The sequence below is a fragment of the Gadus morhua genome, chromosome 23, assembly GCF_902167405.1.
Source record: "Gadus morhua chromosome 23, gadMor3.0, whole genome shotgun sequence".
NCBI lineage: Eukaryota > Metazoa > Chordata > Actinopteri > Gadiformes > Gadidae > Gadus > Gadus morhua.
Window position 1 is genome coordinate 4,897,907 of NC_044070.1, and position 18,416 is coordinate 4,916,322.

General features: G+C 44.2%; 1 protein-coding gene across 1 annotated transcript in view; it reads right to left on the reverse strand.

Annotated features, from left to right (window-relative positions):
• dnah5l (dynein, axonemal, heavy chain 5 like) overlaps positions 1-18,416 on the reverse strand; it is a 74,864-nt gene that overhangs the window by 34,136 nt on the left and 22,312 nt on the right. The window contains exons 32-46 of the mRNA XM_030349012.1: positions 18,034-18,183; positions 11,361-11,479; positions 10,552-10,688; positions 9,845-10,007; positions 9,396-9,507; positions 9,065-9,193; positions 8,586-8,785; positions 8,018-8,171; positions 4,917-5,027; positions 4,483-4,638; positions 3,971-4,099; positions 3,505-3,720; positions 2,942-3,088; positions 2,679-2,851; positions 273-343 (exon numbers count right to left, since the gene is read on the reverse strand). Of these exons, the coding sequence (XP_030204872.1) occupies positions 273-343; positions 2,679-2,851; positions 2,942-3,088; positions 3,505-3,720; positions 3,971-4,099; positions 4,483-4,638; positions 4,917-5,027; positions 8,018-8,171; positions 8,586-8,785; positions 9,065-9,193; positions 9,396-9,507; positions 9,845-10,007; positions 10,552-10,688; positions 11,361-11,479; positions 18,034-18,183 (2,167 nt within the window). The remainder of the gene's footprint in view (positions 1-272; positions 344-2,678; positions 2,852-2,941; positions 3,089-3,504; positions 3,721-3,970; positions 4,100-4,482; positions 4,639-4,916; positions 5,028-8,017; positions 8,172-8,585; positions 8,786-9,064; positions 9,194-9,395; positions 9,508-9,844; positions 10,008-10,551; positions 10,689-11,360; positions 11,480-18,033; positions 18,184-18,416) is intronic.

The following is an 18,416-nucleotide window of genomic DNA, read 5'->3' on the forward strand; positions in this document are numbered from 1 at the left end:
TTGGTCTGCCATTGAGAAGTTTTGCATTTCACACATCTGCGATTAACATGCAAGATGGATTCCCCAAACCAATCAAGAAAGACAGAAATCAGCCGGGAGCAGTCTAAAAGCTAAATTGGCTCATGCGGCAGATGCAGTCAAATCAAAACGAATATTCACACAGCGCAGTCTTTCCAGCCCATTCGTTCATTGAATCATGAAGGGCGCGTTGATTGATTTGCTATGTGTGTGTATGACAGAGGCATGGGAGCCGGTGGTGGCTGGCGGTTTACCTGTCCCTGCGGGCCCAGCCGGAGCCCCGCCCATACCCATCCACAGGGCCTGGGACAGGGTGATGTAGCACCTGTACAGAGGAAACAACACCTCAACACAAGGACCCTTCAAAGGTTGTCGTGTTTTGTTTCAGCTGGGGTTTTTTTCGGTATGTTTTTGGATCTTGATGTTGTTGATCAGGTTCAATCTTAAAGTTATCTCAGGTATCATGAGACGTCACATGACTTGATCTTATCTTGGACATCCCCTGTATAACTACACACACCTTGACTGAACACCTTTTGTTTAGATTTCTGTGGTGTGTCTATCTGAATCTGCAGTTCACCTGCGTCTCGACTGTCTGTGTGCCTCCTATTTGTCTATGAGGGGAGTGATAACCTCTAAACACCTGTCGGTGTGTCTCCTATCTGCAGGGATGCAAACACATGTATGACAAAAAAAGAGAGAGCTACCCGAAGTCTGAAAAAATATGACGGCATGATATCCTATTATCATGAGAAGGCCTATGCTATATGCTATATGCCTAGAAAGATAATAAATATATTAGTTACTCAGTTAAAGTGACTTTTTAAACTAAGTTAATTTATTTCACAAACACACACCTCTGCATTGGATATGTGATCACAGGTACAGGTACTGGCAGTGTAGGCCTGGCACTGTCCCTGATCTTATCTGCTGCTTAGGGGGTTTCTGGAAGAGGGTTTCGGAGAAGCTGTGCAACACTTTGTGTACTTATTGTTGTTGTCACTTTCCTCCGATGAATGTCTGCCTTACAGTGTGCATACAGGGCATGTACACCCATGTACACCCTGCTGGCATAATTAATTTCTTTAATGCAGAGTGTGCATTTAGCACATCCTTTTTTCTAAAAAGATTTGAAAAAGTCAGACAGTGGAAAGTTATGCTTCACTGTATTCAGCATAATCGTGCCTTCTAATATTAGCCATGATGACCACTTCCAACTGCACTTGCACCCTGCGTCCTGCTGTACAATAAGTGCATCCTTCTCCGATATTTCCCACCACTATCCTCGGGCCGGGTCAGGCCAGGCCTTTGATCGAGCGTTTTTATTTTTATTTGTATCATTGGTTTATTGGCCTAATCTGAGGAGAAATCTATGCCATAAACAGAAATATTATAGGCCTTTATTACACAGGTCTTCTCAATGCCGTGGAACGCTCCGTTCACTTTGGAAGCTAGTCCGGTGACTTGTTAACCCCAGTGTCTTCCGTTGCTAAGGGACGTCACCATCTTTGCGGACAATTTATTATTGCTCTGCTGATCAACACTACGAATAATAATAATAATACATTTAATTTAGAGGCGCCTTTCAAGGCACCCAAAGTCACCTTACAGAGCATAAAGTCATCATAAATCTTTTAAAAACAAGACATTGTGAAAAAATGATGAATGAATGCTGGTAACGAATAAATTGTAAAAAGGCGCACCATGTGAAGTTATTTTTTTAGTTTTGGCAAGTAGCCGTGTAATAAGCGGGATCATGTATAGAACGTCGCCGGTCATTATCGAAAATAAGCCCCTTCACCTTCAGGGCGAAGCAAGACGCCTCCGCTGCGCGTCGGTGTACTGTTCGCCCTGTCGGGTCTTATTTTCCCGATAATGACCGGCGTTCTATACATTATCCCTTACATATATATTTAGCTGAGTAAGCCTAGTAACAAATGTGTACAAAGTTACATATATGTTAAAATAATTGTCGAGTTGAATCGGGCTAGGGCTCCTAATTACAGTTAATGTGTCGGGTCGGGCCGGGCTCGGACAGAACTTGCACGGGCTCGGGGTCGGGCTTGATTTTCTGAGCCCGATCGAAGCTCTACCGTGCGCATGCGCATCCAATATTTTGACGCGACGGCAAGGGCTGTGATTGGTCCCCTAACAAAATCATTTCCGGAATCACTTTTCTTTACCTCGAAGGCACGGGGGTCAGTCAATCAGAGCACCGATCGACCCCCCCCCCCCCCCCCCCCCCCCCCCCCCAAAAGAAAAACTCTTCGGATCTGCACGAACCACACAGGTCCCCAAAATGTATGATAAAAAAGCGACTCGCGCCAAAAAGCGCGCCGTTTGCATGTCTGTATCTGTCTGTGAGGGGGGTGATTACCTCTAAACACCTGTCTGTGTGCCTCTACCTGTCTGTGATTTGGGTGATGACATCTAAACACCTGTCTGTGTGCCTCTACCTGTCTGTGAGTGGGGTGATGACCTCTGAACACCTGTCTGTGTGCCTCTACCTGTCTGTGAGTGGGGTGATGACATCTAAACACCTGTCTGTGTGCCTCTACCTGTCTGTGAGTGGGGTGATGACCTCTGAACACCTGTCTGTGTGCCTCTACCTGTCTGTGAGTGGGGTGATGACATCTAAACACCTGTCTGTGTGCCTCTACCTGTCTGTGAGCGGGGTGATGACCAGGCGGTCGGTGCAGCCCAGGTACTCGTTGCAGTAGACGAACTCCACGTCGGTGATCTGGATGACGCAGCGGTCCGTGTCTTCCTGGAAGTAGAAGCGGGACTGCTTCTGCCACTCAAAGTCCAGCGGGGATCGGATGTTCAAGCTCACCTAACAAAGAAGGAAATAGGAGAATTTGAAAATCAGAGAGTCCTCTACACCAGCGATTCCCATCTCATCCATCCTATCTGCTGCACCCACCAGCTCATCGAAGATGTCCTTCTGGTGAACGTGGATGGTGATGAGAGTCTCGTACTGGGTCCGCTCGTTCCTGCTCAGGTCCCTGGTCGTCATGTCGATCAACTCGTTCAGAACATCCATGAACTTCTGATTGGTGGTTTGCATTATCTGTCGGCCAATGAAAAAACATGGGTTGGTTTTTAGGAGCCCAACGTACACAGTGAAAATGTAAATGGTAGCTAATAAAGGATCAGATGCATGACATTTCATTAGACTGGAATACATTACATTACATGACATAACATTAGATTGCTTTCAATTGCATTCGGTTGGATTTGTAGCTCAAGAGGTCATCATCACTGCCGCATACATTCTGCCCTCAGTCCATCAAGAGATCATAAAATAGCGCCGCCAAGTGGGCCATGAAGCAATACCATATAAAATGGAGCTAACCTTAGGCTTTATATGTTTGCTCAGTTAGCTGTTTGTTGACGGTTCAGAGCAGTTTGAATAAAACAGGGGTCTACACCACTTCTTTCTGCTCATATTCTGCTTTGTTTGGAGTTTGAACACCTTCCACAGACCTTCTTGTCGCTTCTGCTGAGCTTCAGGGCCTCCTCTGCGTCATGGGTCCAGATCATCTGCAGGCCGAGCAGGCCCACCTGGGCAGGGAACGCCGACTGGAACTCCAGGATTTTGAGGCCCGGGTCGCTGATGGCGTGGTGGGCCTGTCGGATGACCTCGTGCAGAGTTTGTCTGACCCCTTCCAACAGCTGGCCCAACCACACCTCCACGTTACCCTGGACGGAGCACACCACCCGGGGAGAGATCCTCATGGTTTACTATGACGACGATCACAGCACACCTGGTGCCTGCAGCGAGTCAACCTCACCATAACAATTGGTGAACTGACTGTCTGTCTGTCTGTCTGTCTGTCTGTCTGTCTGTCTGTCTGTCTGTCTGTCTGTCTGTCGGTGTGTGTGTGTGTGGGTGTGTGTGTGTGTGTGTGTGGATGTCGGTGTGTGTCGGTGTGGGTGTCAGGAGTGTTACCTGTGCCAGGACGGGTTGGTGCAGGTCCACACTCTCCCCCTCATGAGACTGGAAGGAGAGGATCTGGTCATAGCTCTTCTCACTGAACCCCAGCTGGTCCACATTATCAAACAGACTCAACAGGTGGGCCTGGGACAAACACAGACACACACACACACAAATCCGAAAATAGGTTACATATATGCAGTTCACACATTAAGGATTGAGAAAATACTGTGCACCTGTATGCGGTGGTGTATATGTGAGCTTGTGTGTCTCTCGTGCACCTGCATATATACTGTGTCAAGGAATGGTATTGCCATGTGGTGAATAATATATACCCGGCAAGACAAGCATTTGATGGATGGTTAGGGCGGCTAACTAGTTGGTGGACCTAAGGCTGTTAGAGCAGATGGACCCTTTAGAGGCCACTCATAGGCAATATATGTTATACTGTTTGTTTTGTGTTCTTTGTGTTCAACATCTAACATCTATTATAATTTATGGCCTGGCCCGGTTGGCGTCCCGACAACCTGTATGGTGTGTGAGTCGGACGCCTGGCCCAGGATCTCCAGCAGGGAGGGGTCGGACACGAAGAAGAAGCGTGGGAACACAAGCCTCTTCTTCTCCAGGTAGCCCGACAGAGACTTCTGACACAACTCCAACTGCTCCAAGAGGTGAGGCAGGAGCTGGAGGAGGAGAATGAGAAAGCCAGAGGAAGGGGACAGGAAAAGAGAAGCAAAAAGAGGAGAGGAAGGAGAAGAAAGGGGAGGAGAGAGGCGAGGGGAGAGAGGGGCGGGAAGAGGAGAGATGGGAGGAGAGAGAGGAAGGAGAGATGAGAAGAGAACTAGCCGAAATTACAAAGTGGGAAGAAGAAGTATTACAAAATCCTATGCCTCAGACAGCATCATGGAAAACAACAATGTGGTGTTAGGTGTTGCTGCCAGGCTCAGAGGCTCGTAGGTACCTGGTTGAGGGTCTCGTCCCCCACACAGCACTGCACAATGCCGGGTATCTCGTGGGCTCTCTGCATGATCTTCTGCCATGACTTGTCAATGTTCTGGAAACGCTTGGCTTCCTGAAGCAGACACATGCCTTGGTTGAACTTATCTGTCCGTCTGTCTGCAGTATCTATCTACCGTTGTGTCTATCCATCGAGACATCCATTGACCCCTCCCTCCGTCCATCTATCTATCTATTCCTCCATTGCTCAATCCCTCCATCCAGCTACCTGGACATTGATCTCTGTCAACCTGTACTGGACGGGTTACATGGATACATAAGGACGTTTAAAAGAAGGGTACAATCATTAACCATAAGATAATGCAGTGGTATGCATTATGATTTAGCATTTGCATAGAGGTTAGAGGTTAGGTTTAGGGTTGGGTTCAAGGTTAAACCTAGCCCCATATAAACACCATGAATAAACATTTGGAATGATTACTAGAGACGTAATTTAACTGTGTTGATTAACTGCAAGTTAATGCTTTTTATTGCATTAAAGATCAAAGTGAATGGTCAATGAATGTACCGCTATTACAAGCCGGTTATTTTTTTTACAACTTTTTTTTGCGTTCTTCAGAACGAATTGTAAACCAATGCATTTTGAATGGGAGACTGTGCACAGACAGTACAGTGCACCCTCTAGTTATATATATGTCAATATTTTCGATTTTTTTAAGCAGACCTCCTCAAGAACTGAAATGATCATGCTCCACGGAACGCCCGTTTCTCAGACAATTAACGTGCTCCACAAAACGAAATGAGAGAGAGAGAGAGAGAGAGAGAAAGAGAGCGGGAGGGAGAGAGAGAGAGAGAGAGAGAGAGAGAGAGAGAGAGAGAGAGAGAGAGAGAAAGAGAGAGAGAGAGAGAGAGAGAGAGAGAGAGAGAGAGAGAGAGAGAGAGAGAGAGGCTTCAGAATGGTTTGCGCAGACAGTACAGTGCAGCCTCTAATTATATATATGTCAATATTTCCATTTTCTTAAGCAGATCTCCTCTAAAACTGAAACGAACGTGCTCCACGAAACGCGTGTTTCTCATGGCAATTAACATGCTCCTCAAAACGAAGTGAGAGAGAGAGAGAGGGAGGGAGGGAGAGAGAGAGAAAGGCTTCAGAAGGGGTGTGCGCAGAGATTTTTTTTAGACTTCAGGCTCTAATTATGGATTGGTCAAAACAATCCGATTTATCCAGCAGACCCCCTCAAAAACTGAAACTAACCAAGTCCCTTAAACCCAGTCTCACACCAGAATGTAGTATAAATACATTGGTCCACCGCGGAAAGCCAAACGGCTCTAATCATGACTTGCCCTATTCTTTTCAATGGGGCTGCGTTCACGTCACTTGACTGTCATGGTTGCTATGATGGTTGCTATCGACCGCCCCCTCTGCTCCAAACCACGCGTAAACGAGGGCGGCAACTGAGCTCCCCTCAATTGTGTTGTTTGTGTTGTAAACTAGGGAAATACAGATATTTCAATTTTCCTTCAAAAGGCACCTTGGAATATGTTTATTTTTTCTGAAGATTAGACTTGTAATTAATAACTTCCTTTTGTAATAAACTTGACTCGTTTTCTTTTTTATCACTGTCTAGTGGATTGTTGACGTCACTCTGAGAGATGCGCATGGACAGATTTTATAGTGACACAAGCTATAACCTATTCTTGAAAGCAAAAAACCAAGCTTATAGATTTAACGAGGCATGATCATTTTAAATAATTTATTAAGCATCATGTATGCTTTCAGTATGCTTTCAATTGAGGTCTAGTACCCCTACTGTCCAAAAGCACCCCGGTTCGGTTAAAATTCAGCCTCTGCTGGCCACAACTCATTTCCTCGTTACACGCTTTAATTTAATTATATTTAAATTATTATGACCATGGTGCCTTTATTTTCTTGCCGTTATCATTACATCCTTTCTCGTTATATCGGTATAAATTCTCTAAACAGAATGGAAAAGAGAGGGAGGGAGCCATAGAGAGGGACACTGCGGAGCCAAGTAAATTATGGGCTTAAGAGGGCCTTGCCGTATATAATGAATATAAATATACATATAACCGTCTATATTCTGAGAAACGCTCCAATCCAAAATGCATGGGTTTACATTTCGTTCTGTGCAGTACGGCTATTTTTTTTATTTTCAGTTTTTGAGGTCTTCTTCAAACATGAAAATATTAAAATATCTAGAGGCGCACACCCCTTCTGAAGCCTCTCCCTCTTTCTTTCTCTCTCTCTCAGCACGTTAATTGTCTGAGAAACGCGCGTTCTGTGGAGCAGTTCGTTTCAGTTTTTGAGGAGGTCTGCTTAGAAACTCGGAAATATTGACAGATATATAACGAGAGCGAGGGTCCACTGTACTGTCGGCGCACACTCTCTCTCTCTTTCTCTCTCTCGTCTGAAAAACGCTCCCATTCAGAATGCATTGGTTTACATATCGTTCTGTGTAGAACGAAAAAAGTAGGACAATCGTGCTCTGGGACACGATTCAAATAACGTTTGTGCGCATGAGCACGAAATAGCGTGATACCGGATTGGCTATTACAAATTGTTACCATTAATAGAGTACTAAAGTGTAACGTCACGATTCCATAGCAACCGATTTTCGGTTCTACACAAACCAAATTAACAAGGGGAAATCCTATGCCACACAAACGTTTTATAAAAAAATGAAAGATTTTTTTGCAAATTGATTTGCGAGTTTGCTTAACCAATGATGTAAGTAATATTGAGAATAGATTGTCTTCACATAAAAACAGAAAAAACTAAAGTAACGTTGTCAAACCTTTCCTTTTATTACCCCAGGGGAATACATGAAAGCCTATTTTCACCTCTTGAAATAGATTTATTTTCATTTTGAAAGAAACAACACATGACAGCGACGGAAAACGCCATCTCTCATTCGGTTGTTTAGAACTGAAGATCCGGTTTTCCAGGACGGCGTGATGTTTTCACTTTAGTACCCTATTGTGTAAATTGTCACTTACATTGTGTCAGTGTTGTTATACTTGATATGAGAGTATATGTGATCTGTGCACAGAGTAAACTGTAGTCTCCTTGGTCCTCATACTGACCTGAGGAAGCTGCTTGGCGATGTCCCCCCCTACAAACACGGCCTCCAGGTAGATCCACAGGTTTTGCACCGACATCCACTTCTCGATGACCTCCGTGGTGTTGGACAGCTTCTGGATCCACAGCTGGATGGATGGCTTGAAGGGAATGTTGTATCTGAAGAACAAAAAAAAAAAGGAGGTCATACTCACTGACTCACAGTTATGCCAATTTGCTATGTAACATCAAAAAAAGTTCTACATCAAAAATGAACATACATTTACAAAAGCCGCCTGAAAGACAACACACAAAACAGTTTTAATTCTTTACTTTTCCCAGTGATTCATATTCTTCTTCTCAAGCTTTAATCTAACCCTTCCTTCCTACCCTCTCTCCATCCATCTCTCCTTTCTTCCTTCCCTCCATCCATTCCTTCCCTCATTCCCTCGCTTCCTCTATCCGTCTGTCCTTCCTTCCTGCCTTACTTCCCTCCCTCCATTCCTGCTTATTTTACGTTCCTTATTTCTTCCCAATCCCTCCCTCCCTCCCTGCCTCCCCGTCCGTCTGTCCCCCACAGCCCTCGCCCTATACCTGTTGCTCAGTAGAGAAGCCAGCACCATCAGGCTGTCCTCCATCAGGGAGATCTTCTCCGCCGTGTCCGTCCCCTTCAGCAGCAGCTCCCCCCGCGTCCTGAACTGTGCGAAGGTGAGTGTGTGGGCGCTCCACTCCGCCATCACGTCCTTCAGCTTGGCCTCGATGTCCTTCTCTTTCGTGGCACTGATGCATACATCCTGGACGCAAATGCACGCACGCACGCACGCACACAGACGCACACGCAGACACACACACGCACGCACACAGACACGTGATATGTGTTAATAGAACATTTACTAGCTCTGACTAAATGTTTCTATTTTTAGGGAGCCTACTATGAGATATAATTTGCTCTAATTTGTATTATTTGTAAACGTCCTAAATTTCTTAAATCTCAAAAATAAATTTGCATCACATACGTAGTTATAAGGATTAGCATTGTGTTAATACTACAGAAATGCATTCTGGGATCATACCTCAAGGTCCTCCTTGTGCTTTAAGAGCGGGGCCTCCAGGATGTTCTTCAGGGAAAAGGTGTCTGAGTCCACCTGGAAGCTGTGACCGGTCATCTCACTTATCCTAGTCCAGTGTCTGGGCAACATGGCCTAGGAGAGAGAGAGAGGGAGAGAGAGAGAGGAAAATAGAGGGAGAGTCATTGGAAATAAATAAACCATGATTTTAATTAGGATTTTGTTGCCGTTTTAGGGAAAGATATCCAAGTTGAAGTGAAAAAGTAGAAATCTGGCCACTAGCTGGCTTATCAACTGACTACTAACCCAAGGGTTGTGTGGACCAATGGTGACAGACCTTGTTACTCATCATGTTGAGCAGCGGGCAGGTTTCAGTGAAGTCATCCAGAGTCTTCTTCAGGTCTTTGAAGGCCTGCCACTCCTTCAGGGCCTTGGGCAGCTTACGGATCCTGCAGAAGAAGGAGGGAGGGAAGTGGAATGGATTGATGGAGACAGCAAGGAGGAAGAGAAGATGAGGTAAGGTTTGATAGAGAAACATTTCAGAAGTAGGTTTCACATACAAAGGAAGTTGTGCATAGGATATTGTTAAAGATTGAGTAAGTTTAGAATATTCTCTTCTAAAAAACAGGGAAACTGCAGACCAAATCTTCCCATGGAGAGAAATTAGATATCCAAGCACTGATATGGGGTCTTCCAATTTCATCAGAACACCTTTCCCGACACATACGCAAACAGACGCATGCACGCACGCACACACGCACGCACGCACGCACGCAGATCCCATACTTGTTCTGGAATTCCTGCAGCTCGGTGTTGATCGTTTCTGTGTTGAGGTCGGCCCACAGCATTTCTTGGTAGCCTGCCACACTGTTGGTGACCGCGGTGTACAGACAGTACAGCTTGGACAACAAACCCAGCTCCTTCCTGATGCGCTGCAGCTCTGGGTACTCTGGGGTTCATGCACACACACACACACATTGATACACATAGAAACACACAGACATACATACACACATACACACATACATAAACACACACACACACACACATTGTGACACATAGAAACACACAAACACATACACACACACACACACACACACACACAAGCACATAGAGACACACACACATACATACAGACATACACAAACACACACACTCAGACACACACACACACACACACACACACACACACACACACACACTCAGACACACACACACTCACAAAAATACACACACACATACATACATATTGTTGCGGAGCTTTATAAAGGATTAGAGGTTGTTTGATTTAGAAGTAAGGAAGGAAAGAAGAAAGGAATGGAGGGAAGGAGGCATGGAGGGAGGGAGAGAGAACTAGATACTTGAATAGATAAATTATGATTCGGTGAGGCAGTGAAACCGATGGAAACAGCCGGAATCTTAGAAACGGGCTGTGTTTACAAACAGCCAGAGATACAGAGACAACTAGACAGCCAGGCAGACAGACTGCTAACCGTTGACAGTAAGCCCAAAAAGCTCTTCTCCTTCAGAGCATGCGGTATATTTCCTCCACAGCTGATCAAACTCTGCCTGGAAGACCTGCAGTCTGTAGCTGGCCTCAGACGGTGCCAGGCCATCCACACCTGGACCACTGCACACACAAACACACACACATAGACATGCACATAGAAACCCACAGACACACAGACACACAAGCACATGATATTGTTATATTTGTCATAATCTTTTTTTTTTGCATGTTTGTGTGTGTGTGCAGGGCCGTAGCACCAAATCCTGGGCCCCTATACTATAGGTACTGATGGGCCCCCCTGCGCCAGGTTGTTGACGGGGGGGGGGGGGGGGGGGGGGGGTCCGGAGCGATTGGGGGGGGGGGGGACTGGCCGTAAAGTAAAATATATATATGTATATATTTTTTTTTTTTGGGTCATGGGCCCCCCCTCTGCCTTGGGCCCCCCCACAACTGTCCCCTTTGTCCCCGCAGTCCGACGGCCCTGTGTGTGTGTGAGTGTCCGTCCCTGTTAGCGTGCATGCGTGTGTGCATGTGTTTGTGAATGTGCATTTCTGTTAATGTGTATGAGTGTATGTGTGTATGTGTGTATGTGTGTGTGTGTGTGTGTGTGTGTGTGTGTGTGTGTGTGTGTGTGTGTGTGTGTGTGTGTGTGTGTGTGAGAGAGAGTGAATGCTTGTGTGTGTCCCGTTTATGTCCAGTGTGTGTGTGTGTGTGTGTGAGAGTGATTGTGTATGTGTGTTGGTGTTTGGATGCGTTTGTGCTTGTGAGCTTGTGAGTGGGTGGTTTGTGTACCTCTGGTCGTACTCTGCGTAGAATTTCTCGGCCTCAGTCTGAAAGGCTTCCACACCAGACAGGAGATCGGCCTTCATGGAGGGTTGGATCTTCACCAGGGTGTTCTGGTTCTCAATCACCTAGGGAGACAACACAGCAGGAACAAATCATAGAATTGTTGCAAGCAACCATGAAGGGGTCCTAACCCTACCCCAAAGGCCTAACCCTAACCCTAAGGCCTAACCCTAACCCTAACCCTTACCCTAACCCTAAGGTCTAACCCTAAGGCCTAACCCTAACCCTTTGACGGAAGTTAAAGGGGTAGTTCGGAATTTTGGACATAGGGCCTGATTCCCAAGTGAGCTTTGGTATTCTTTATCACTGGAGAAAGTTTTCAACACATTTCATTCAGTCCTTCTAGTTGCAGAGTTCGCTCGTGCTAGGCTAGTGCACGTCAACGGGCAATGCTAGCCTGCTATTAAAAACAGTGTTACCCACTCCACAGTACACCCGAGGTAAATCAATTATAACGACAGACTATAAATTTAAATGTCTGTTTATAGAATAATGTTAGAAATAAAACCAACCTTGCATTGCATTGCATTTTGAGGGAATTGCTGGGTCACAGCAGCAGTGTTATATTCCTGGTAGTAGGCTCCATGGTAGTAGAGTACGGCAGCGGCGGACTGATACCTAGGTTACCGGCTCTAGTTTGTTTACCTGCCGCTGTCATTACTACAAATGCAGAGTACAGTAAACGAAGGAATTCTATTAGCGCATTCAATTAACAAGATATGGCCACGTTTGGAGGACTTAGCGATGCATCTGCTTTTGAAGACTATTATGAGGAATTTGTTGTATCCAACGAACCGTACATGTACAAGCCGGTGTTTAGATGTCCAAGCCAGCAGCAACAAGCCCCAGTTGAGTCATTTCTGGATCTCGCACTGGAAATTGGTGGAAACTTTGTGGTGCCCATCTGTAGCGTATATTTCTACAATTTCTAAAAGCACACTGAACCACCATGTTACCTAGTCGTTCGCTTCTGTCCCACGCTTCTCTGTTTACGTTCTTGTGTCGTGATTCGGTTACAAAACTAACTGGCGCATAGTAAAATTCCGCTTCTGCTGAGAAAGTAGTCCCTTGATGATTCATGCGATGCAAGGTTAGTTTTATTTCTAACATTATTCTATCAACACAGACATTTAAATCTATAGTCTGGCGTTATAATTGATTTACCTCGGGTGTACTGTGGAGTGGGTAAGACTGTTTTTAATAGCAGGCTAGCATTGCCCGTTGCCGTGCACTAGCCTAGCACGAGCGAACTCTGCAACTAGAAGGACTGAATGAAATGTGTTGAAAACTGTCTCCAGTGATAAAGAATACCATTGCTCACTTGGGAATCAGGCCCTATGTCCAAAATTCCGAACTACCCGTTTAACATATCAAAACAAACACCAGCCATGTTTCTAACGCATACTGTGTCAAAATCCACTGTCAAACTGACGTTTTTTTTAATTACGTGTGTACCGCTTTAATTCCCAGCCTGCATCATAGAATGGCCTTGGTTCAGAAAGACAACTTCAAACAAATGCATCCAATTGCTATTTTCAGATACGCAATGTTAGATCTGTTTAAACATCGGAGATATGCATGTATTTCACTTTAAAATGTATATCTCTGCCGTCTTTGGCCTTAATGCACTGCGTTTTGGCACACTCTCCGTTTTTGCGCAAAATGCACTCAAAAAAGTAAGTGTAAGTGTAGAAGACTCTCATGTTAAAAAAAATGTAATATTTTAAAAGTAGAATATCTTAAAAAGTATAAAATATTGAAATAATCTGAAAAAAAGCGTGCAATTCCAAGCTATTCTGAATATTTTGAAATTTGAATGGAGTCTCTAGGTGAAAAAATTAGGAAGGAGATAGGTCCCAAAGTTTTTAGAGAATAATAAAGAAAGAAAGAAAGAAAGAAAGAAAGAAAGAAAGAAAGAAAGAAAGAAAGAAAGAAAGAAAGAAAGAAAGAAAGAAAGAAAGAAAGAAAGAAAGAAAGAAAGAAAGAAAGAAAGAAAGAAAGAAAGAAAGAAAGAATGAATGAACTTATGAAGAACAATAGTTGAGCACTGCAGGCAGCACTCACTAAATGACATGGGGAACATGTGGAGGGATCAAGATTTTTCAATATGTTGGCCTTTTTTACAAAATGGCCGCCCGTGACAACTGTTTTTAGATGAAATTCCACATTAACAATAGATAATACGTGATAGGAGCATCAAATTTGGTACAGTTATAGCCAAAGACGTTGGGAACATCTGGAGGGATCAAGACTTTTCAATATGAAAAAAATGATGTTGAGGCACGACAAATTTTCAATATGCCAGCCATTTTTCATGATGGCCACCAGTGACAACTGTTTATAGATAGATAATATATAATAGATTTCACATTAACAATGGATAATATGTAATATAAGCATCAAATTTGGTACCGTTAAGGCCAAGTACACAAAAAAAATACAGATATGGACCCTCATAAATTATCAATATGGTGGTCATTTTCCGAATTGGCTGCCAGTGACAACTGCTTTTAGATCAATTTTCATTAGATGATGAATATAATGTTATGTTGATTATATATCAAGGATATATGTTGGGTTTATCTGCATTGCACTTGGGAACTATCATTTAGATTATACTTTTTTTTCAAGATGGTGACCAAGATGGCAGCCAACGAGCAAAAAATGGTAGTTGTAATAAAGTTGCATAGATGATCTTTGTGTTGTTATATTTTTCTGGATCTGAAGTAGAGAAAATTAACATCAGAATTTATCAGAAGCTGCAATTCAAGACTTTAAATATGTGATAGTCTAAGTAGGTCCAGTGCGGGAAAGTCTATTTAGCACTCCCCTTCACAGTAACAAAGTGCTGTGCATTCGAAGGCAGCTTTTTTGCACCTGCACTGCCTAACACAACCCTTCTTACATTGACAGGAGACAAGTTCATAGCTGGACTTGCTTGCATCCTGTGGAGGGCAGACCACTTGTTCTCTTGTAAAATGATGGCATACATTGTTCCCCATCTGCGTTGACAGCTGAAGAACACGATCACAAGATATGCTCAAGCCCAGGTTGGCCATTCTCTCTACAAGTTCCCTTTTACGTGTGTAGGCATGCAGCATCAGTCCCACGTACTATATTGGAACTGGTGTCTCCTGTGAACTACTGTGTCTGACAGAAGCTGCTTTGTCTTTTGTCCGTTTGTGCTCAACACTGTTGAATTTTAGCATCTGAGCAATTGCAAGTGCAGCTGGAGATGTTGCTTTGGCCATCTGATCTTTGATGCTGGGTCCTTCTAGGATCATGTTCATTAGGTTGAGCAAAATCTGTATCACAGAATCGTCAGGGCATCTATCAGAGAAACCATTAAATGGTTTGGCTTCACCAAATATGTGACGCGGACAATCTGTGCAGCATGTGCAACGTGTACAGCATCTTGATTTCTATCATGTTTACAGGCTTTTTTAAGGGCAGTGCCAATGTCTTCTTCAAAGGCCATCAGGACCCCTTTGCCCTTGGTGTATGCTCGCATGTCAGGGAACTCAGCAAGAAACCTCTCCTACAGGCGGTTAGAGTGTACCCTATTATCAACCTCTACACCTAGCTGTGCCATTCGGGACTTGTAGACCTTGACGAGTTCAGCTAGACTGTTGGCTGGTGCTGTTTCTGCATCTTGTCTGGTCTCTTCTATATAAAGGAACAACTTAGCAAATGCGATGCTAGAGGCTGATGCTGCCTGTCCCTGCCCATTATCATCAAGATCTTCTAGGTTGGCATCTCTGGCACGATTATAGAGACCTACTAGGCATTGGATGTGATATTTTGCTTCTATGGCCACCATGTCCCCGGCACTGAGTTTACGTAGTAGCTCTGTGTCTTGAAGTAGGGTAGGACAAGTGCTTACCTTTTGGTCTAACTGGAATGTTGCAGCAGCATGAAGGCCATCATGGCCAGGAGGTTGTTGGCAGAAGAAGCAGTTATCCTGTCTGGTTTCAGATGAGTGGGGCCTTGGGTACTTATGCAAGGTGCCAGAACTTTCACCTCCTGCGTCCAGTTCTCGCTTCTCTGCTTTTTGCAACATGGTTGCATTGTAGTTCAGCCGGCAGGTTTTATGGTATTTAGCTTTATTTGCAACCATGGCTGCTTCAATACCTTGACCCTCATCTAACCGTCCAGGTGCGAACATTGAAGGGAGCTGTCCAAGTTCATTGAACTTTGACAAATGCTCTGCAAGTTAACTGTACCCACTCCCCTTGTCTACTCGCATATTTCCAATGGGCATGTCAATGCTTCTTCTGCTTCGACTTCCTGACATATTGCAGATTCCAGTCTGTTTTAGATGTAGACCTTTGATCAACAAGATTCATAACTTTAAAGTTCTTCGCCATTTTCTTAAGTGAAGGCTGAGGGACTATCCTTTTACCACCCTTATTAAAACACATTAACAATACATGGGATACAACAAGGTTCAGATGTGATAACTACCCTACACCTAGACCGATCGTTCATCCATCTCATCTCATCTCATCTTCGTCCGCTTATCCGGGGTCGGATCGCGGGGGGAGCAGCTCAAGCAGGGGGCCCCAGACTTCCCTTTCCCGGGCCACATTGACCAGCTCTGACGGGGGGATCCCGAGGCGTTCCCAGGCCAGTGTTGAGATATAATCTCTCCACCTAGTCCTGGGTCTTCCCCGAGGTCTCCTCCCCACTGGACGTGCCTGAAACACCTCCCAAGGGAGGCGCCCAGTGGGCATCCTTGCCAGATGCCCGAACCACCTCAGATGACTCCTTTCTAAGTAAAGGAGCAGCGGCTCTAATCCGAGTTCCTCACGGATGGCTGAGCTTCTCACCCTATCCCTAAGGGAGACGCCAGCCACCCTTTTGAGAAAACTCATCTCGGCCGCTTGTACCCGCGATCTCGTCCTTTCGGTCATCACCCAACCCTCATGACCATAGGTGAGGATAGGAACGAAGATCGACCGGTAGATCGAGAGCTTTGCCTGATCGTTCATCCAGTGACATTTAATTCCTGTGCGATCTGTACACCTTCCGGGTAACTAAATGAAAGTCATTTAAGGCCCCTTTACTAATGGGTCGGCTCTCCCGCGCTTGCTCTTGCTGTCTATTCAGGGGCGGCTATCTAACTAAATCATGTCATCAACAATTAGATGTGGGGCTAACATTAGATAGCATTTAGGAAACTAAACTACACTGCAACTAAACTATCACTAAACTACCACAAATAAGTGAAGCTTTATAAAGCAGAGTGTATTAGCTGTCACTGAACCCCATGCTGAGTTTCACAGCAGAGGTGTCACCAGTGTGCCCTGGTTGTGCTTTGAGATCCACTCTATTTAGGACAATTTTATTTTGTGGAAATGTGAATGTACACAAATCTACACAGACTACCCTAACTCTTACCCTAACTGAAATCCAAATAAGATAAATGCAATTGTATTGAAAGCACTGTTTTCCTAGGCGACCAGGCATGCCCGCCGTCTTGAAAATTTTTGGTAGTTGGCTGCCATCTTTGCCACCATATTGAAAAAGGAGTAATTCAAATGAAGGTTCTCAAGTGCTATCCTTAGTAGAATAATCCAAGATATATCCTCATATCATTTATGTCCATCATTATTATGAAAATTGATCTAAAAAGAGTTGTCACTGGCAGCCATTTTGCAAAATTGTCTGTATTGTTTTTTCTTTGTGTCTTTGAGCATAACTACCAAATTTGATGCTTCTATCTCTTATTATCGATTGTTAATATGAAATTGTATCTGATAAAAGTTGTCACTGGTGGCCATTTTGAAAAATGGCCTCAATATTCAACAGTCTTTTACATGTTCCCCATTTCTCTGGCTATAATTGCACCAAATGTCATATTTCTATCACCTATTATCCATTGTTAATGTGAATTTTTATCTAAAAACAGGCGGTCACTCGGGGCCATCTTGAAAATGGCCACCATATTGAAAATTCGTTGTGCCTCCACATCTAATTTTGTTCTATATCTCTTTGGCTACAAGCGACCAAATTTGACGCTTTAATCCTAAAATGCACAATCCTTATTTAATTTCTAGCTAAGCTACCCCACTATATCGACCAGATGTTAACCTGACCATGCAGAGAAAAAATGCTCAAAGTAAGACTATTTTAATTTCAGCTGATTAATTCAATAAAAAGACTATTATGTTACTTTAGATGTAAGAAAGAAATATCATTAATGTTGCTAACAGTGGTATAAGCAGAATAACTAATAATTAACATACTCATTTTTACAGTCTCATTTTTGTAAAATAATGTAGCCAGCATGAGTTAGCCATTACCACACAACGCGGCTTGCATCTTTGCATGTTTCATTAAATAATAGAAAATTGGATTAACACTGCTGGGTTTGATTCAACCATAATAAGAATGTATGCTCCCAGGTACTTAAGACAGTATGGATTTGGTGTCCACCAGTTGGCCTATATGTCACAGCATCACAAGTTGAGCTCTCTTGAACGGCAACATTATGTTTACATAGGTCAAGGCATCGCTGTCCGACTGGGTCCTAATCACAAGGACGTATAACTTATTGTGGGCTGAGTTATCTATGTATCTCTCCATGGTATGCTTTATGTTTGGGGTGTTTGTGTACCAGAGCGTTGAGGTTCTTCCACCCGTAGCTGAGTCCATCCACCCGCTCTGCACTGCCGTCGCTGAAGGACAGCTGGTGCTTGTTGAGGAGAGCAAAGGACTCCTCCACCGGCCCGATGGTGGCGTCGATGCGGATCTCCGCCTCACGCACCTGGAACACAGCAAAGGGGGGAAAACAGGCACACACACATGAGGAGGGGATTAAGGATGGCTAAACAAGTTAAGGAGGGTGCAAAAGTGTGCAAAATACTTTGACTGTGTGGCTAGAGTTGAAGTTAATGATCAATTGTATGCCTTTAATATGTAGATTAAAGTGTAGCTAATACAAAAGTGAAAGTGAAACTATTACAATAGTGATAGTGAAACTAATAGCAAAGCAAAAGC